This window comes from Vulpes vulpes, chromosome 13, assembly GCF_048418805.1.
Source record: "Vulpes vulpes isolate BD-2025 chromosome 13, VulVul3, whole genome shotgun sequence".
Classification (NCBI taxonomy): domain Eukaryota; kingdom Metazoa; phylum Chordata; class Mammalia; order Carnivora; family Canidae; genus Vulpes; species Vulpes vulpes.
In genome coordinates, this window is record NC_132792.1 from 158,280,735 (window position 1) to 158,301,634 (window position 20,900).

Genomic DNA, 20,900 nt, shown 5'->3' on the forward strand with positions numbered 1-20,900 from the left:
GAAAGAATCACAACCGAATTGCCGAGCGGGCACCGCCAGGCGAGCGAAGGGGGCAGACGCACAGCTGCCAGGCCGGCTCCTCCGCCCGGACTCCATCCGTGGCACACGTAGCGCCTGCCAACCCCCCGTAAACGTTCACGCTGGCCCGGCCCTTCTGCGCAGGATCCCAGAATCGTTCTGGGCCCTTCCCAGGTGTGGCCCTTGCTTGCTTCCGAGGCCGACTCCCAAGTGTCTGCAGTTCTTCTCCGGAGCCCCATCTGCACGTCAACCACTGCCACCCCCGTCCCCTTTAGAACTGGGCTTTGGACTGGGTCAAGGGAAATGCCCACCTCCTCCCGTTGTCCTCCTGGCCCCCACCTCTCACCGACAACCCAGCAGGGGCTCCACACAGGCTGCTTAACACCCGTTTGCTCGCACAACCCCAGGGGGCAGCAACTTCAATTCGCTCCAGCTGGTCCCTCTGGGCGTGTGCTGGGACAGGGTGGAGGGCATGGCCCGTGACGGCGCACACACCTGCAGACGTCTCCCTGCTGCCCCAGCCCTCTGAGTAGCCGCGGGTTTTCGTTAGGGAAAACTTTCGGGTTTTGCAGTGAGCACTTTTTACTTTATCTGTGAAGATGCCGACACTGGGCACCGTTCAGAGTCTCCCACAAAGATGAAGCACAACATCTCAGGGTCATTCCCGGGGGCCAGTGGACAGAGCTTGTGAGGAGCCCGTCCCTCTCCCCAGACCGCCCCCGCCCCGTGGGCCCTACCACAGCCACCCGGTCAGTCTGGGCCCTGGTGCTCAGCCGGACCTATCGGGGTTGTTCTCTGGTCCCCTCCCTGGGATGCAGTGAAACACTAAGCTCTCTAGATCTCCTGAAGTCTACAAAGTGGGAGAAATAAGACAGTTTAATGATGGCTTCCTCGGTTTACAGACAACAGGACAAACGTTTCTCTCCATGCACCGGTGCAATGAAATGAGGCGAGTGGCAATCCCAGGACAGGAGCCATGGAACTCAGAGCCACCGCTCAGCCTCTCAGTCGCGTGGTCCCACCAAGTGTCGGCTCAGCAGCGGCAGACACGGGGAGGCAGGGACGGCCTGGCCTCCAGGGGCGGGAGTGAGGGGCCAGGTGCCGCAGGAAGCGAGGGGCGCGGCACTGCCCGTGCTGGTGGGAGAGTGTGGGGGAGGGGCGGGGAGCCAAGCGCCCGGGTGGGCCCCGACCACAGGGAGCAGCTCGGTGGCATCAGCTGTCCCACCAGAGCTACCCTGGGGGCCGGAACCAGGCTGCGCTGGGGGGAAGGCGGCCGTAAGAGCCACGCAGAGGAGGAGCACATGCTGACTGCCTTCCTCCTGCGCACGGAGCTCCCGGTGACCCAGCTGCACCTGGCAAGGGGAAGAGCGCTCCCGAGATCTGGAGCCAGAAGGCGGGAAGGGTGAAGGAAGGGGGTGCAGACTGCCCCAATCCAGAGGCCACCTGCAGGGTCGCCGCCCCCTCCCCTCGAGCCCAAAGCCTTGAGCAGGGACCCCACCACTCTTCCCGGATTCAACCAGCTAAGGAGAGGGAGAGGGAAGAAGGCCTCGGGCTTCTCAAGAGAAGTCCTGGGGGGGGGGGGGGGCGGTACTTGGGGGGGGGCAGCCCCAGGAGCTGGAAGCTGTGGGTCCTGGTCCTTGAGCCCAAGCTCGCCGGCCCGTCTAGCTGAGCATCTTGTGCCGATCGAAGACCGTCTTCCGCTGCTCCTGCACCTGCAGCTTCCACCGCTGCTGAGCGCCCTCCACCCTCTCCAGGACGGTGTTTGCTCGAGGGCCCCCAAGGGAGGCGGCAGCTGCCATAGAGCGAGCATCCTGTAGGGGTGAGAAAAGGGGGAGAAGAGTCAGTACCCCGGGCCAGGGCGGGGCCCTGAAACCCCACACAGAAAGGATGCCCTGGGGCAAACCCCAAGGCTGAGCTCCCCCATATGGGAGGCTGGGGGCGCCGCTCAGCATCCTCAGCATCCGGAGACCGTGTAGGGTGGGGCCTGGGGTCGGGGCTGCGGGACGAGTGCCATCTGGGGCCCCAGTGACCACGAGGCCGCACCCCACTGGCCTATTTCCGACCCTCAGGGTGAATATTGAGTTGCGGCCTCAGGACCTCACTGGGTCAGCGCAGAGGCCCTGGCGCCATCCGTGGCTTCAGGGAAGGCATCTGTGCGCCCCAGGGCACCCCGGAACGCCTCCAGCCTGCCAGCCACCGCCCAGGGACAGCAGGAAGGCCCAGCACGAGGGCCTGGCTGCCCTGAGCCGGCGGCACGTGTGTGCCACGGGGAACATGGGCCCACTGTCCCCGGGAAGGAACGGATGTCCCTCACTTCTGCCCGAAGGGAGTCGGGCAGGGATGGAACCTCGGGGTCCACTCCCGGCACGGAGCCTGCCTGGCCCACTGCCCGCGGACAGGCCAGGGTAGCTCAGCAATTCTCCGTGTGCCCCACGGAGCCCCTTCCCCTCCGCCCGCGGAACCGCTTCTGTTGTCAGAGGCAGCAGCTCCCCTAATTACCACCTCTCTGCCTCTGAAGCTCCGGAGCCCGTGCATTTCCTGCGGGACCCCAACCTGATCTTTGGGGGGAATTAGAGCCGAGGGCCAGGCCCACACCCCCGTGGGGATTTCCTCCCTCGCTCTCCCTGCCTCTCATCTCCTGCCACACATCTCTTAAGGGATTAGCGCACCTCTCTAAGCCCAGAGCCGCCCAGTAAATGCAACTTTGCTTCTAATGCCCCGCGCTGGCACGGCTTCTGTCGCCCTGCAGCTGCCAGGCTGGGGAGCCGGGAGGGGCGGTGAGGCGAGAGTAGGGGAGAGCGAGCTGGCAGGTACAGAGAGGTGGCCGGCTAGGGGTGAGGCTGGGGGGTAGCGCAGGGCTGCAGCGAGCTCTGAGTCGCTGTCTCATGAGGGCCACTGCCTCCCGGGGAGCCCCGGGCCAGGACCCCCCCAGGACGGCTTCCCGGTCCGCCCAGCTGGGGATGGCGATGGTGACACTGGGGACGTGGGTCATGCAGGGAGCGCACCGAGCCCAAGGTCAGGACTCCTGGGTTCGGGGCTTGGGCCCCCAGGAGATCTGGCTCGGAGCCCAGCCGGGAGCTGGGACAGAGGCACGGCCTCAGCCACCGAGTGGCTTTAGGTCCCTGGACAAGTGGCTATTTCTGCAAACGTGAGCTGAATAAAGCCGGTCTTAGATGGTTTTGACTGTCCTGTCGGCAGGAATTGCAAGTACCCGATGACCCAGTGCGTGTGCATAGTCACGTGCACACACACATAAGAGAACCGTCGTGTAAGACACTTGGCCTGAGGCCGCTGATGTCCCCTGCTCTGCGAAGTATTTAAAACGCCGGTCGTGACTCACTACACTGATTTCACGACTTGACGGCTGGTGACCGACGCTTTGAAAAACATGGTTCAGGAGATGGGAGTGTCGAGGTGAAGCAAAGCGCCCCGTGTGAAGCTCCTCGCACGCTGGCCTTCACGGACGAGGAGCCCGAGAAACGTCCCCGGCTCCTCCTCCCCTGGTGGCTCAGCTCCGTGGTTCAGAGCGCCGTGGCGTCAAACGCACCTGCTCCGCACCTTGGCTCCCACGCCTCCTGGAAGCGACCCTGGGCAAAGCTAGCTCGTCGTCTGAGTCTACGTCCCTGCCGTAGGACGGGGACCACAAGAGCGGCCTCTCAGCGAGACACCCGAGCGGAGCCTTCCGCAGCGCCGGGCCGACGGCAAGCGCTCGACTCGCAGCAGCAATTCGTCGCATCAGGGGCCAGCTCGGGTCCACCAGGCGGGAGAAAGGGGGAGACAGCTGGCAGCCTGCTGCCGCCGGGAGCTGCCCCGGAGAAGTGACCACGGTCGATTCCCCTCCTTCCTGGCTCGGCTGCGCCCCTGGGCACTACAGGGGGCCAAGGACAGGCCCCAGGGCGGGCGGCCGTGTAGGCGCGGCAGGCACTGAAGACCCACCGGGGCCCAGCGCTGTCCTGGCTTCGGGGCCGAAGGGCCTTGTCCTCCCCCCACCTCTCATCTGGTCCCCAGTGCCAGGCTGAGCCCCGGGGGCAGGCCTGGAGGGACGCGCCAGCCTCAGCCCTGCGTCTCCCGACGGCTCGGCAGCTCCAGGGAGCACCTTGAGGAGGGGAAGGCAGAGGAAGCCAAGAGCAGAGCATTAAGGAACACGCCGGAGTTCACCGCAGGACCACAGATCATTTGTTTCCCCTTCATGTAAAGTCTTAACAAGCAGCTCCTAAGTGGGGGAAAGCTGCTGCTGAGAGGCTCCGTGTTTCCACTGCTAATAGTCCGATTAAAAGGTATTAAAGCTTCCACGTGTGTTCTAGAGGCGGCCCGGAGTGGGGCCTCATCCTAGCCTGCTCCGCCGCGGGACGGCAGCTGGAGGCGCGGGAGAAATCACACCGTCCCTGCCCCGTCCCTCTGAGGCGGGGTCTCCGGGGACGGCAGCCAGGAGGGGGGAGGCACCTGGGTCCCGGTGGGAGCCCCGGGGGGGGGGTGCCCCGTGGGACCAGGCTGGCGTGACGATGTCACCGTGTGCCGGGGGCTCTGCTGAGGACTTTATGTGGATCACCTGCAGGCTTGGGCTTACGGGGTAACGTCACTTCCGCTGCAGACAAGGAAACCGAGGCCACGCGAGACGAGCCATGTGGTGGCTGCGCTCTGCTGGGTGCTCCTGCGGCACTGGCTGCTCAAAGAAGCAAGCTGGTATCTCTCCACGGGGCCAGACTGAGCACCACGCGCCTGCAGAGGCCCCGGGAATCGGGGACTTTGAGCCAGGCCCTCCTCCTGTCTGGCCTGGGAGGACCCAAAAGCTGGTGCGCACAGGCCAGAGCGGACAACACCGTCAAGGGGCCCAGATGCACAGGCTCTGGTTCAGAGACAGCCCTGGGCGGGGCCCAAGTCCCTCTGATGACAAGGGGACCGAGGACAGGAATGCCCACCCCCGCGGCGGGCCCTCCACCCTTTCCCCAGTCCTGGGAGTGGGGGCAGGAGGCGGCGCTGTCTCCGTCTGGGTCACACGGCTGCAAATGGCCCGGGTGCCAAGCCCCTCACAAAGGGGGCTCCATGGCCTCCGTCAGTTTTCCAAGCGTAACCCCAATCTGTCCCGCTGGAGCCCACCCCACTGCTTCTCTGCTGCAGAGCTCTCCGTGCCTCCCCCACGCTGCCAGCCACCTCGCTGGGGCCCCCAACACCATGCGCCCCACGCAGAAACCCCGCCCGCTGCCCCGGCCCTGCAGCCACCCAGGCCCACGTGGGGCCCTCACGGCCAGGACTCTCTGCTCCTGCTGCCCCAGGCCTTCCCTCCAGCAATCATCAAGCTGCTGATGTGCTCAGAGCCCGCAGACACCGCTCGTGCTTCAGGACGAGCAAACCCTCGTCAAGCGGGCACACGCGTCATCACGACGACACTGAGGTCAGAACGAGCAACAGCCGTTCCTGACGGAGGATGCGCCGGGAGGCCGTGCACCACGGCTACTGGACGGCACACTGGACCCCAGCCCCGAGCTCTGCCTCCATAGCCCAGCTCCCAAGGACAGCGCTGGATGCTCGACAAACGGCCACGGAACCGCAGTCGTCTGTCCATCCCCAGGGAACCGTCCCCATCAGCGCGTCCTCTGCAAGGTTCTCCGGCAGCCTCCTGGGGCGAGGGGTCAGCCCAAGTGCGGCCCGACCACCGCGGGGCCCTGGGCCTTCCCGTCCCCGTGTCCCCCCGTGCCCCGGCCACCTGGGGTTCCCCTCGCGTCCCTCTTGCACTGGGGCCTCGGACTGTACCCACCCCCGTGGGGGAGGCTTCTGAGGACCCTCAGAGCTCGGGGCCACGCTGCGGGGAGCAGAGACACGCAGCCTCACGGAAACCCTTCCTCTCTCTCTTCAAAGGGGGCCAAACCCGTACATCTAACAAGCTCTGTTTGCTGTTTCTGTCCCAGCAAACATGCTTGCTTCCTCCTTTCAAAGGGCGTCTGAGCCCGGGGATTAGGCCTAATGCCGCCGGAATCCCAGGGGAGGCAGCCTGGGCAATCAGGGCCCACCGAGGCCTGCCAGCACTTTCAAAGGGAACACGACAGGCTTTCATCTCCCTCCTGGGGCGCTGGGGCCGGGGCTGTGGGGGAGGCCTCCCTTCCTCTTCCAGACCTCTCGCCCCAGGGCAGGAGAGCTCCTGGCTACAGGAATTGGGGGAATGGAGCCGAGCGCCCCCAAACCTGGGAAGTGAGCCAATCCCCAGATCTCCTCTCTGATTGGATCCCAGGCGTGGGGCGGGGGCCCTGGAGCCTCCTCCTCAAGGTCACGGAGCTGCAGGGGCCTGGGCTGACACTTAAGGGACCTGAGAGGTCCCTCCTTTCTTCCTTTGGGAGGGAAGGCCAAATCCCTCACCCAGCGGAGACCCCATCCTGCTTGTTTCCTTCTTAAGGGAAATGCTCCACAGACACTCATGAACCCAGAGACGCAGCCTCAGCCCCGGCTCTGCTGCTGCTCGGCCAGAGGCCAGGTGGCCGAGGGACCTGCTCTCCCAGCCCCACCCCCGTGTCCCCACGTGCACTAAGCGAGGGGGGTCAGCAGGGCACCCCTCGCCGTCCACGACTCGGGGCACCGGGTATCTGGAGAGACGAGATCTCCAGTCTCCTATGCATCCTCCGAAGACCGCCTCTGCCAGGAAGCCTTCCTTCCCAGACTAACAGGAGGCGAAGTCCCCAGCCCCTGCCTAACAAAGAGCTTCCGAGAGCACCAGCTTTCCCCCCACTGCCCATCTCCTAAAACCTCGTCTGGCCTTTATGGCCACGGCTCATTCACTTGGTTTGGGCTCCGTCTTGGGGCTTCAAGCCCCGAAGGCAGTCAGGAGGTCTGAAGTCTACACGGCGCCACCCGCGGGATTTGGGAGGCCAGTGGGAAGAAGAGAAGCCGTGTTCATGGGAGAAAAACGGAGCTGCTGACCCCCCGGGGAGGGAGGACCTAGAACACCCAAGTTGGGGACAGCACAGAAAGTCAGGAGGTGAGGGGGTGGGGCGCCGGGCCACGTGCTGGGACTCGGGGGTGGTGTGTGCAGACCCGCTCACAGCTGCCCTGAGGTGCTCCCTTAGCCACCCTCCCGTACCCAGGAGCTGCACTCTGCACCCCCACTCCCCCGGTGCCTCTGGTCAGGGCATCAGAGACGGAACACCTTGTAGTACCTTCTAGAACGTCGGGGTAGGAGGTGAGGGGGTGTCATCCACCCCATCTCTGTCTCCTGGCAGGAAATCTCCCCTACGGTGTGCAGCACGGGTGGGCTTGCCAGCTTCAGCGGGGGAGCCGCCTAAGACACCCCACTGCCCGCACAGACCCCCACGACACATGGCCGGAAGGCACCTCCCCGTAGGACAGCCCTCCTTCCTACTCGGCCAAAATCTGCACCCAGGGACTGTCCACCCTTGGGTTCGGGACCTGCTCTCAGGCACTGGTGACCAAATCGAACCCCCGCCCCCGCCCCCATAGAGCCCCCCACACAAGCAGAGGCAGCTGGGATGTAAGCCTCAGAGTGGGAAGCACCCAGGTCACCTGGGCGAGAGGGGCCCGGGCCCAGCCCCAGCGATGGAGGCCACCCTCCCCTCTGGCACCACATCCAGGACGGCAGGAGACGCAGCAAGGCCATGCCCGAGAGCCACGCATTCCAGAGGAGTCGCCGCGCGGGCTGTGTAATCACGGGGCTGCATCTCTCAATTACTCCCCCAGCCAGGACTGCAATTACCACATTACCCCTAATCACCGAGTGTTTATTAGCGATGCTCCTCCCCATCAGAGCTGCTATTACTGCACATTAATAACCAGGTAGGCACGCGAGGTTTCCTCTTGAACACAGACCACCCAACTGCCAGCGCCACCACCTCTCGGGCCCCAGCTCCAAGGGGCGAGGCTCATCCTCTCTGCTCCCCCTTTGGCCAAACTTGTGTCAGCAGGAGCCTGGGGGCAGGCTGGGGAGGGCCCGGGCACAAACCCAGGAGAAGCAGCGGGGCCGTGGATGGTCAGGCCTCCCTCCTTCTCCGGCCTCGTCGTCTCGCTTACGCCGGCCCAGACTCACGACGCCCGATGGCTGCACGCTGAGACGGGAGCCCGGACCCTGTTGGTGGGGGGCCTGGCCGTTCCCACCTGCTGCCCGGGGTCCACATGCTCAGTGCTGACCGCCGGGGGGCAGCTGAGCCAATGTCCGGCCATTTCTGGCGACCCAAGCACACTGGCTCCCTCGGAAGCCGTTCTCCACCGTGTCGTCCGGCGGATGACATCCTTCCCACGTGTTAAATCTCCCTCTCAACTCCCCGCTGTGGGTCCTTTGCCCCTGGCCTCACCGGCGGGGAGACGAAACACCCGAAGGCTGCTGTCACGTACCTCCTCGAGTTTTGGCTTTTTTTTTTTTTCCCAAGCTAAGCATCTCCCAGTGTCTTCAACTTCGCCCGGGACATGCTGAGATGTGCCACCCTAAAAGCCCCCCGGCACACGTGCTGGTTCACTCGCTCCATCCGTTTCCTTCCCGCAGCAGACTGGTCCGTGCTTTCCACAACTGCCCGGAGCCTGGGCTCAGGGTAAAGCACGGCGGGGAGGCCTGGCCTGCCCTTGGGTACCCCCGGCCCGGCGGCGGTGCTCTCCCAGGATGGCAGAGCTCTGGGCACCCGGCGGGGGGCCGCCCACCCTGGCCAGCTGCACACGCTTGCTGCCCCTCCTCCACCCAGCTCTGGCCCACTCGGGGCGTCCTCTACAGGGCACCCGAAACCCTTCAGCACGGGGACAGATGGCGGAGGGTGACGGTGGCTGCCGGGCATGCAGGGCCCGGCCCAAGCTCCACCAGCCCTGACCAGGGGGTCTGTGAGCTGCCCGGCGGCAGTGGCTCCCCATCTTCCACATCTAATGAAGTGGAAACTCCTCAGCCTGACATCGGAGGCCAGTAACCGTGCGGCCTAAAGCTACGGGCCGGCTCTGCTTGCCGCCATTCCTACGTGCTTACCCCAGCCCCGAAACGCTCCAGGTCCCTCAAGCACCTCAGTCCCCGCAGGCTCTTAAAATCCGGCTTTTCCCTTAAAGTGCCCGGGTTGTGCTCTGCACCGAGCGGGCGCTCAACAGAGGTCTACAGAGTCCCAACCCGCTCTCTGCAAGCCCACCGCCAACTCGACACCAGTGTCCGAGCCACCAGGACACCACGTGGAGCGTGTTTGCATGTGACCGGCCCTGGTGGGTGGGCTCCCCTCAGCCCAGGGAGGCACGAATGGGAACACCTGGGCCCCTGGTGCATGCACGGGGGCAGCCTGATGCCAGACAACAGGCAAAGCGCAGAGCCAGCTCCTGCTTCACCTGCAAGTGCAGAGGGCAGCTCCCTGCTGAGGGAAGCTCTGGGGGCCGGGGGGCATGTGGACCACCGAACAGGAGAAAAGCAAACTGGCGCGTGGGGGGATGGGGACACGGATCCTGCCTGGGCCCCCACATGTGGGCAGAGTTCGGGGCAGAGCTTGGGCAGGGCCCTGGCGCCCAGGAACCTGCTTACCTCATTCTCCTCTTCATTGCGCAGCTGCTCGGTGTAGGCGTCTGGCTTTCGAATGAGAGGGTCCACCAGCATCAGGAAGGCCATGTAGAGCAAGAGGGCCCCCACCACTGACAGGTAGATGACAATGATGACCTGGGGGAGAGAGCCAGCTTGCCCTGTGACTGACACCCGGGGGCCAGGACGGCCATGCACATTCAGAGGCAGGGGCTGTCTCGGGAGCTGCGGGCTTGGAGGGAAAGACAGCGGGGATGGGGCCCTATTCCACATATTTAGCAGCTTTGCCCTAAACTGGGGGGATCCCCTAAGAACAGCAGGCACAAAAACAACAGATAATAAAGGAAGATGTCTGGATCCTGCCACCCCAAGGTGCCCCCAGGGGTGGGGAGTGGGGAAACGGGACCCACCTGGCTCTAAGAAAGGGTGGAAAGCAATCGGGCACAAGGGAGGAATAAGGAAGAACTGGCTGGTGAGGCCTGAGGCTGAGACCCGGGGCATGACGAGGGCGCACTGCCCACGGCCAAGGGCGGGATGGACAGGTGGGGAGCTCCGGTCCGGAGAGGGCACGCCAGTGGGTGGGGGGACAGGCTGGCAGGGTGTGTGCTGCTGGCTGGAGGCCACAGCCCCCCATCAGTCGCCCGCACGGGGCAGGATGACAACATCCCGAGTCCCTCACACACGGAGAGCCTCACAAGCTGGAGTGACTTCTGTTTTCCAGGAGAGACACATTCAGCGAGGCGAATTCAGGGCTCCCCAGAGTGGAGCTCTGGGCGTCCGAGTCAGGACCCCCCAAGACACTCAGCAGCCACGGGCCCTGTAACGGCGTCACCCCTACGCCTCTGTGCCTGGACCTCAGGAGCACCTTCGCTCGCGTCTGAACGCCCGCTGGGCGGCCGGTACTCCCCCGACGGAGAACCACGAGCCTGAACCACTCAGCTTAGGTCCCAAGGTTGGCAAATGGTAGAGACGTAACCTGAACTCAGATTCACTGACTCTGGCTCACATGCTCTCTCTACTTCCACGACGCCTGGGCGTCACTGGCTTCTGATCCCCTACCTTGACCCCAAATGAGACCGTGATTATGGATAAAAGAAGGAAACCTTGGGACTTTCGGGTCAAAGCCCAGCTCAGTCAAAGGTCAAGTTCCACTGGACCAACTTCCTCCCTGACTGGAGCAGTAGCATCCGAGCCTCTTTAAACAGGTGAATGGTCAGACCTCTTGGCCGTACCCCGGGAAGGGCAAGGGGACTGGAGGCGGAGTCTCTAGGAGGCTGAAGCTGGGGCCTGGGGGCCTCCCAGGGAGGAGGACTGGAGGGAAATCTGAGGATTAGGAAGTGTGTCTGATGAGGTCCCCGCGTCGGGAAGTCCCTTTCTGCCAAGTAGGGAAGGCGACACCTGGCTGAGCATCCAGTCTCCGCCATCTGGTCCCCAGAGGGTGGGGGGGGGGGCCCTGGAGCACGTTCAGAGCAGGAGAAAGATGCTCCGGGAGGGGCTGGCTCAGGCGGGAGGATAAAAGCAGTTGAGTGTGCACAGCTCGACGGGGCGAGGACTGACAAGTGGGGGACAGAAAGGCGAGGCCGCGGAGGACCACAGGACAGGGAAAGAGCAGCCCGGCCCCGGTCTGGGCAGGACGGCAGCAGGAAGCTTCCCCTCCCCTCCTGAGCCTCAGAGGCAGAACCTGACAGACTGGGCAGTGTCGTTAAACTCAGTTCCTTTCTCGATGCTATTTCTACTCTCCATGGGACCAGCAGAAGTAGCTTAGAACCTGGCCGGGAAGAGCGAGCAATCGGTACGTGGGGCCTGGCCCAGGAGCTGGAAGCCGGACTAGGAGACCTGGGGAGGCTCTGGGTGGCCCAGCCTCTGCTGCAGTGAGCCGTGGTCCTGCGGAGCCTGCTAGTGGCAGAGGAAAGGACCAGGCCCCTGCTCGCTATGACGGTGACCACGTCTACCACTTCTCTCCTGAACTCGCCCAACGGCCTGTGAGAACGGGGTTCGGAGCGCAAGCCCCTCCTGCCAGGCCCCACCACACAGACACCCAGCCCTGGCCCACAGCTCTCGGGGTGGGGGTTTCAGGGGTCTGAGGTCACCGTGGAGGCTCAGTTAGACGGGTTCTCCTGGGAGGGCGGGCTTACTGCTCTATGGGCAGCACCCTGCACGGCGCCCAAAACTGAAAAGGCACCTCAGAGAGGCTAACTGAACAAAAGGAAGAAAGAAGGGGGAAACTGGAAAGAACAGGAGGAAAAAAGTGACGTGAAGCCCCTGTCCCAGGTTCCCAGCGCCACCTCCCAGCCCCGTGTAATGGGAGCCACTGGACAGATGGAGAGGACACAGCCGGCTCCAAGAGGTGTGGGACGCTGGGGTGACTAGGCCGGCCCAGAGGCCAGTCCCACAGCCACTTGGAATGTTCCAGAACACAGCAAAAGACTGTGGGTGCCGGGCAGCCAGGAGTGGGTGGGCCTGCCCCGCCCCCCGAGGCCCGGGCTACCTTGATGGTGGTGGTGCTGCGCTCCTCGTACTTGCACTCGCACAGCAGGCAGTAGGCCTCCACGTCGTGCCCGGGCACCGGCATGGGCTCCACCACGTGCAGGCAGTTGCTGCAACAGAGACAGATGAGGCGGTGGGCGTGGGGGTGGGGGTGGGCAGACGCAAGGGTGCGCCTGGGGCCGGGGGCGCCGTAAAGCGCCAGGTGGGCAGAGCCCTTTCCCAGCACCTGTCCGGGGCCCACCCCAGCCAGCTCTCCGCCCAAACGTCTGCCCTCGGCGGCCTCCTTGTGTCAGGCTACGCCCCCCAGCGCACGGGCTCATCCCGCCCAAGGGTTCCCACGGCAGAGCTGGTGGGGCCGAGCCTGGGGTCTCAGGCCTGAATCCCTAGTGAGGACCGCCCCACAGCACGGCTCCAGCCGGCCGCCCACTACCCACCACGGAGCGGCCCACGGGGACCACGCACCCCTCGTCCACCCTTCCGCTGTCTGCCCCAGCTCCCCGGTCCCGGGGTCTGGGTCCCCCACGGCAGGGAGCACCCCTACCACCCCCGCCGCTGACCAGGTCCTAACGTGGCCATCACCTCGACACAGCCTGTTCCTCTCACCTGTGAACCCACCAAATGCCACTGATTTTACCTCCTTAAAAATTTCGAAGACACAGCTTCTCTACGGGCTCCATGCCGTGTCCTAGCTGAAGGTCTCACCACTCTGCCCCGGACCGGGGACCCAGCCTCCCCACCGGGCCTGTGCCAGTTCCCCACCGGGCAGCCAAGCGGTGTCAGCAGAGGGAAACTCAGTCACCTCACCCCCCGGCCCCCCAAAGCCTACAGCTGGCCAGTCCCTCTACAGGCCTCTACGGTGAGGACAACCGAGCTGCTCCCCGCGGGTACGTATGGCTGCACCTCACGCCACGGCTGCCTACCTGTCCAGCTCCGTCCCTGCCCCTCGACACCCACTCCCCGTCCTCCAGCTGATCTTCTGGACTCTTCTCTGAAAGGGCCACGCTCCCCTCCCTGACACAACTCTCGCCTTCTGCCAGCAGCACGGCTTTGCCCCCTGCCCTCTCCATGCCCTCAATCCTATGCGTCCTTCGAGATCCAGTCCAAAGATCTGACCTGTCCCCACGGCAGCCAGCTCCCCACGCTCATCTCTATCACAGCACTGACCTCACGCACTGTAATCCCACCTTTATGCGTTCAGTCTCCCCCGAGCGGATGCTAAGGTTCTTGAGGACAGAGGCCATCTCCATATTCCCAGCACCCAGCGCACTACTGGGAGAGCACGGCTCCCTGAATAAGGGACTGCCACAGGAGCCCCACACTGTCCTAACAACATGCCCACCTGGCCCCCAGGAGCCCCACACTGTCCTAACAACATGCCCACCTGGCCCCCAGGAGCCCCACACTGTCCTAACAACATGCCCACCTGGCCCCCAGGAGCCCCACACTGTCCTAACAACATGCCCACCTGGCCCCCAGGAGCCCCACACTGTCCTAACAACATGCCCACCTGGCCCCCAGGAGCCCCACACTGTCCTAACAACATGCCCACCTGGCCCCCAGGAGCCCCACACTGTCCTAACACGCCCACCTGGCCCCCAGGAGCCCCACACTGTCCTAACAACATGCCCACCTGGCCCCCAGGAGCCCCACACTGTCCTAACACGCCCACCTGGCCCCCAGGAGCCCCACACTGTCCTAACAACATGCCCACCTGGCCCACAGGAGCCCCACACTGTCCTAACACGCCCACCTGGCCCCCAGGAGCCCCACACTGTCCTAACAACATGCCCACCTGGCCCCCAGGAGCCCCACACTGTCCTAACAACATGCCCACCTGGCCCCCAGGAGCCCCACACTGTCCTAACACGCCCACCTGGCCCCCAGGAGCCCCACACTGTCCTAACACGCCCACCTGGCCCCCAGGAGCCCCACACTGTCCTAACAACATGCCCACCTGGCCCCCAGGAGCCCCACACTGTCCTAACACGCCCACCTGGCCCCCAGGAGCCCCACACTGTCCTAACAACACGCCCACCTGGCCCCCAGGAGCCCCACACTGTCCTAACAACATGCCCACCTGGCCCCCAGGAGCCCCACACTGTCCTAACACGCCCACCTGGCCCCCAGGAGCCCCACACTGTCCTAACAACATGCCCACCTGGCCCCCAGGAGCCCCACACTGTCCTAACAACATGCCCACCTGGCCCCCAGGAGCCCCACACTGTCCTAACACGCCCACCTGGCCCCCAGGAGCCCCACACTGTCCTAACACGCCCACCTGGCCCCCAGGAGCCCCACACTGTCCTAACAACATGCCCACCTGGCCCCCAGGAGCCCCACACTGTCCTAACATGCCCACCTGGCCCCCAGGAGCCCCACACTGTCCTAACAACATGCCCACCTGGCCCCAGGAGCCCCACACTGTCCTAACACGCCCACCTGGCCCCCAGGAGCCCCACACTGTCCTAACAACATGCCCACCTGGCCCACAGGAGCCCCACACTGTCCTAACAACACGCCCACCTGGCCCCCAGGAGCCCCACACTGTCCTAACAACATGCCCACCTGGCCCGCAGGAGCCCCACACTGTCCTAACAACACGCCCACCTGGCCTACCTTTACCTAAAAGTGCTCCCAAGTATGGAGAGTGACAGATCCCAGGCCCCATAGTTAAAGAGGGGGAAACAAGCTCAGGAAGGCAACGTGGCCATCACCACCACCACGAGGTCTGGACCCAAACCCAACCCTCGTCCTTACATCTGACACTCAGGCTCGGCGAGGCCTGTAACTAGGCTCAGCTCCCTACCTGGGCCTCCTGATGGGCCCAGCCTCCTTCAGGAGGCCCTCAACCCGTACAGTCCACAGATCACGGTAAGCAGGTGACCTCGAGATGCACCTTTTCACGACCACCGGGGAAAGTCAAACACACTCCAGGTTCGCAGAGGCAAACCAGGCCTCGCGCCGCACGCAGAGCCAGGTCTGGGGCCCTCTGGGCCTGGGCTCTCCTCTGGGATCCGTGGGTTGTACCACACGACCTTTAAGGCCCCTCCAGCTCTGACGGGAATCCCGCAAGAGTGAAGCGTAGCTCTCTGAGACCAACCAGGCCCGTTCTGAGCCATCCCAGGATCCTTCGAGACTCAGGCTGGGTTTCCGGCAGAGGCATCAAAGATGTGTGATGTGAAGATCAGGTGTTGAAATAAAAAGGAGATGTCCTCTAAAAGCCTCTGCTGCCCTTAAAAATCCAGTATGTAGCACACGTGATTTCCCTAAACCCCTGGGGACTCCAGTCTCACCTGGGGGAACAACTTCAACACTTCACTCCTTGCTCGCGAGTGGGTCTTCCTCCACCGTAACTACGCTGCCGTTTCCAGACCCCACAAGCTGCTGCCTCTGGGAGGGGCCGAGGGACGAGGCCGGGTTCACACATAGCGGCTCCGGGACCTTCTCTTCTCCATGGAAGTCCCTACAAGCCCTCTGAGGACCAGATGCCTCCCTTTCTGAGCCACACAGGGTCCGGGTTTGGAAGGTCACTCCAAAGCTGCAGCGGGGTGTGTGCACTCCCCACTAGGCCAAGCGAGGTGGGGTGTCAGGGCTGCTGGGAGGGGCCAACCCAGGTTCTTCCTATTGGAATCCTGCTACTCCCGGGAATAGGCTGGAGAAGGGTGGTTAGGGGAAGGGTAAGTGAAACGCTGCAACCTTTCTGCTGCCTCTGGCCTCTTAAGAGTCGGTGCAACCCCACACGGGATCTTGCTCTCTAAGGATTTCACGTACCTCTCTGGGACCAGTGGTGTCAAGGGAGAGGGCTACAGAGAAAGATGAGCTGGGTTCAATTCTCCGCTCTCCTACGCACTCTGTGATCATACGTCATTTCTTTATCCCCTCTGGATCTCGGCTCCTCGTTTATAAATGGAGGCTGAGCTCGATCAGTGCCTTTCAGGCCGGGTTCCCTAGGGTACCCCAGGAACCTCCGTGCGAGAAGGTGGGTGGAGGGAGGGGCGGAGGGATGGGTCTCTGACTATTTTGCACGTCGTGCTTCCAGAACACATTCTGTCTACAGAAAGGTTCAATTTTTAGGAGCTGGGAAGATGCCGAACTAACGTACGTGGTTCCTTCCCGCTCCGGGGCTGCCTCTGTAACGTCCTCTGGGCTGACGCACCGACGGACACGGTTGTTAGGGTTCCTGCCCTCCTACAGGCAGGTGGCTATGAACTCCCAGCAGTAGAGCACGGAGTGTGAGGCCTGGGGCTCAGACGCATCTGGCTTCACTCTGCACCACAGAGGCCGCACATATTCCCCTACAGGGCACAGCCTTGGGGACACAACTGACCTCCACTGGCCCCAGCCTCGGTGCTGAAGACACAGATCCAGCCCCGCCCCACTGCCCTACCCAACCCCTGTGTTGACCCCTGTGGCGGGGGAGGGGTGTCACCAATGTAGCCTCCGCTCCAAGAATCCTGCCCAGCCTCAGTTCCCACCTACCGCCCTTAACGGAAACGTCTCGAGGTTCTCAATTTAGGATTGTTCATTAGGCAATCCCCTAATTCTGACTTCTAAGGAGAAGATAAACGATAAGAAAAGATACGAGGCGGTCACAGGGGCCCCTCCCAGGACCTTTGTGAATCCATCAGGATGACTGAAGCCAGAGGGAAACAGTCTACCCCGTGGGAGGAGCTCAAGTTTTCCGGGGCTGTGGTGTAAGTCTTACGATGATGATCTATGCACGCGCACACGCACGCGCACACGCACATGCACACGCACACTAATTTAATACTCAAAACAGCGCCACCCGCTTACGGAGGAGAAACACTGAGGTATGCTGGACATTAAGTCATTTGTCACACCATGAACAAGGGGCCAACCCGGATTTGCAGCCACCCAGGCCGGATCCCAAGTCTACACGTCTCACTCGCGAGCCTCTCGGAAAATCACTCAATCTTAGAACCGGAGAAGTTCAAAACTCCCAAATGCTGCTCTGAATCAACTGCATCGAAATCACCGAAGGAACTTTAAGAAAACGTTACTCCCGCCCCCCCCCCCCGCTCCCCGATATTTACTGAATCCAAATCCGGACGGGAGGAAATCGAGTATGTACAGCACGGGGACTACAGTTAACAACGCTACGTTAGACACTTGAAAACTGTGAAGACAGAGTAGATCTTCAATGTTCTTAACACACACACACACACACACACACACACACACACGGTAATTATATAAGGTGACGGAGGTATTCATTAACCTTATTGTGGTGACGTTTCACAATACGCATGTGCATCAAATCATCAAACTTACATAGAGTGCTATGCCTAGTGGATCTCAGGAAAGCTGGGAAGAAAGAAAACAATAAAACCCCCAAATCTGGGGGGCAGGTGGTGCTGGGAATCTGTGTTTTCTCAAAGCCCACTTGATGATGCTAATGCAACAGCCAAGCAGATGCCTGAACTGGACACCCCCTCCCTGTGAGGCAAATCCCTTCTAAGGGGCCCTTAGCAAACAACCACCCCACCTGCGTGCTGATCCCTCCAAGGATGGGGCTTCTCAGCTCCCCAAAACAATCTGGATTAGAAATACTTCCTCGGCTCACACTTAAATCTGTTTCCCTGAAGCTACCCCTTAAAGCTGTTTCTATTGGTTCCAATTCTGGACCACAAAACCGCATTGAACCTAACTGGTTCCCACTCCCATGTGCCCCACCTCCCAGAGCATGCCAGCCCTGCTCCTGGTCTTTGTCAGCCACCAGATGTCCCCAACCACTCTCCTTTTTGAGCCTCCCTTAAGCCACTCCTTCTAGGGCACTATGTTGTAACTTCCCTTCTCCTTTCTCTGAATGAATCTGTGCTTCTTTCTTTTCTTTTCTTTCTTTTTTTTTTTTCTTCTTTCTTTTTTAAAAGGAAGCATCCAGAAATGAATTCAGGACTACAGGAGTATAACTAAAATTTCCTCTTTGGGTTTTAGCCTCTGCAATTATACAAAGGAAACACTACCTCTTCCCCCTGCCTTCCAAGGTGTTAATGAGACTGGTACCGAATCACACCCATTAGGGAGCTCTGCAAAAGCTCTCCACACACCAGAGGTCCCATAGTATGTGGGCATAGCACTTACCTCTCCCAATTTCTCTGCTACCCTTTTGCATTATTAATAAACACCCAAATCAAAGCAAAATAACAAAATCCACTTCTCTGACCAGGAACCCCTTAGCTAGAATTCAAGACATCTGGGCCTTATTCCCAACCGGCTGTGTGACCACGGACGAGACAGTCCTTTGTAGGCTCCAGGAGGAATGAGTGAGCAAGCTTATCCCCCAGGGATCTAAGAGCCCCAGTAAACGCTTGTAACTTCTGCTAGTTGTAGCAGCCATGAGCCAGCCTGTACAGTGCCTTACCAGTCCTTCTGTGACACATTCTGGTTGTAAATGTGCCCACTGATGTTTCTATACGGTGGACAGATGCATTTGCAACGGATATCTTCAGAGCTCTGGAAGAGAAAGCGCAGGGTAGGCAGGTAGGCACGTAGGCAGGGCCCTGGGGCTCAGGTTCTAGCAGGACTTCCAACTTTGAATTCCCCGTTCCATACATGAATGCTCTTGACCGACCCTTCCCATCCCCAAGTTCAGCAAGGAATGACTTCTGCAAAAAAGGATGCTACGATCACAGGACCCTCAAAACAGAAACTGCCCAGGTGGGAAGTGAGGCCTACAGAAAACCGTGTGGGGCTGCCATTCCCTAGCAGGGTGCTTGGGAGCTGGGGTGTGTGTGGCCAGCAAAGTGACAGCCCGCTGTACTCTGGACCCCACACCTGCTGTGTGCACCTTGGCCCCGGAATCTTGATGGTTGAGCCCCCCTCCCATCTCCAAATTCCTGGGTTAGGACTGGGGGAAGGCAGAGGGCAGGGGTGAACAAGAACAAAATGCATCATTTCCATGGGAATCCCCAAGCAACCCCTTAAAAAAGTTCTTCCTCTCTGAAATGGGTAAGAGACAAACAACAACACGACTATTTCCACCTCATTCCAGTCGGGAATTCCCCAGAGGGGCTGGAAGCAAACCCTCAGACTCAATCTTACATAAGGCCTTGGTGACCTTCAGAGTTCCAAATTCCTTAGAGCTACCCAAGCCCAGCTCCGGGTCATGCACCGCTAGAGAATGGCAATTTCTCAGGAGTCCCAGGCGCTGAGGTTGGTCACTCTGGGTAAGGGAAACCTCCAGCTGTGCAAGAGGCTTTCCCAGGACAGGAGCACTGTCCACTCGCTAGGCTCCTTGAGTGTCCTTAGTAGGTAGTGGTAGGCTTTGTAACCAGCCCTGCTTACCCAGGAGCAGGGGGAGGGGGCGTGGGGGGGGGGGGCTCCTCCAAATGCAAACTCCCTGGGCTGCCTCCATCCAGGGGCGTGCTCAGGGCTCCACCCCTCTCCCGCGCCACCCCTGGGAGGCCTGCAGCCCCGAGCAGGGCCCACACAGGACGGCCAGGCCCGGTCCGCAGGCAGGGGGTCGCGCCCCAGGTGCTGCAGGCTCCCCCCTCACCTTGTTGGCTTGAGCTGGGGACAACAGCAGGCAGGCGACCACGGCCACCAAACACAGGAGCTTCATGCTGACCGGGCCTGGGGGGCCGGGCGGGCCGACACCTGCGGGAGACAGAGGGAGGGAGTGGGGCTGCCTCCCGCCCCGGCCCCCGCCTCCCCTCGCCCCTGCGGCGGCCCCGCGTCCCCAGGACCAGGCCCGGCCCCTCGCAGCCGCCCCGCCGCGCTCCGCCGCCCGGGCCCGGGGATCGCTCGGGGCGCGCAGGACCCCACCTCGCCAGGGGCCTCGGGCCGGGCTGCGCCCCCGCGCGCCCCCGAGATGCCCCCGCACCGCTCCCCGGGCGCGCTGCCCACCTGCGAGCCCTGCCGCCGCCGCCGCCGCCGCCCCGGCGAGCCCCGCCCCCTCCCGGAAAGCCCCGCCCCCTCCCGGCCCCCATTGGCCGCCCGAGCCGCCTCTCAGCCCTAGGGGCGGGGCCCACTCCGCCGCGGCGCCCGGGCTCCCGCGCAAGGGACCGGGGCGCATTTCTCCGACCCGACCAGGCAAGAAAAGGGAGCGTCGGCCCGCCCGGCAGACGCGGGGAGCGGCCTTCCTTGGCGCCGGCCTGTGCAGCGCCCGCGGCTCGCCCCGGCCCTCCTCGTCTCGCAGACCTGGGGGCCGCAGGGCCCGGGCTGGATCCATCTTGTTGGTGTTTTGTAGAGAAAGCACTTTGGACGCGATGAGCTGGAGCCAACAGCAAAGCCCTTAGAATCCCGATGCAGGGCTTTGTCCTCGCTCACCGTCTGGGAATGTTAGGGATGCGCATCTCTGCTGCACAGGACGCCACCAGGCTCCACCTCCACCCCCCCCACCCCCCCAGCGCCCGGAGGAGGAGGGGAGGCCGCGGTGGCGGGGAGGTGGTGGGCTGGGCCTGGCTTAGCGGTCTCCCTGCCCCAGGGCGCTCTGGACCTGCAGACTGGGGCGAGGTGTGCAAGGCCCGGATGGGGGGTGGGGAGCGGAAGGTTGGGGAGCACGGGGGGTGTGCAAGGCCAGGATGGGGCGTGGGGAGTGGAAGGTTGGGGAGCACGGAGGGTGTGCAAGGCCAGGATCGGCATGGGGAGCGGAAGGTTGGGGAGCACGGGGTGTGTGCAAGGCCAGGATGGGGCGTGGGGAGTGGAAGGTTGGGGAGCACGGAGGGTGTGCAAGGCCAGGATCGGCATGGGGAGCGGAAGGTTGGGGAGCACGGAGGGTGTGCAAGGCCAGGATGGGGCGTGGGGAGCGGAAGGTTGGGGAGCACGGAGGGTGTGCAAGGCCAGGATGGGGCGTGGGGAGTGGAAGGTTGGGGAGCACGGAGGGTGTGCAAGGCCAGGATCGGCATGGGGAGTGGAAGGTTGGGGAGCACGGAGGGTGTGCAACGCCAGGATGGGGCGT

At 62.6% G+C, this 20,900-nt stretch overlaps 1 protein-coding gene across 3 annotated transcripts; it reads right to left on the reverse strand.

Annotated features, from left to right (window-relative positions):
* Positions 1-876: 876 nt before the first annotated feature.
* Positions 877-20,358, reverse strand: TMEM9 (transmembrane protein 9). Of its 3 annotated transcripts, none has more exons than XM_026017975.2 (6): positions 20,141-20,358; positions 19,497-19,597; positions 18,363-18,454; positions 11,982-12,090; positions 9,500-9,631; positions 877-1,829 (listed from the first exon to the last, which is right to left on the reverse strand). In XM_026017975.2, exons 1-6 carry the CDS (start codon positions 20,169-20,171, stop codon positions 1,680-1,682), a joined length of 615 nt encoding a protein of 204 aa, XP_025873760.2. In that variant the 5' UTR covers positions 20,172-20,358; the 3' UTR covers positions 877-1,679. The 3 variants fall into 3 exon arrangements, with proteins under 3 accessions (XP_025873760.2, XP_072589557.1, XP_072589558.1); XM_072733456.1 differs by lacking the exon at positions 20,141-20,358 and adding an exon at positions 19,847-19,896; XM_072733457.1 differs by lacking the exon at positions 20,141-20,358 and adding an exon at positions 19,766-19,845.
* Positions 20,359-20,900: the final 542 nt, after the last annotated feature.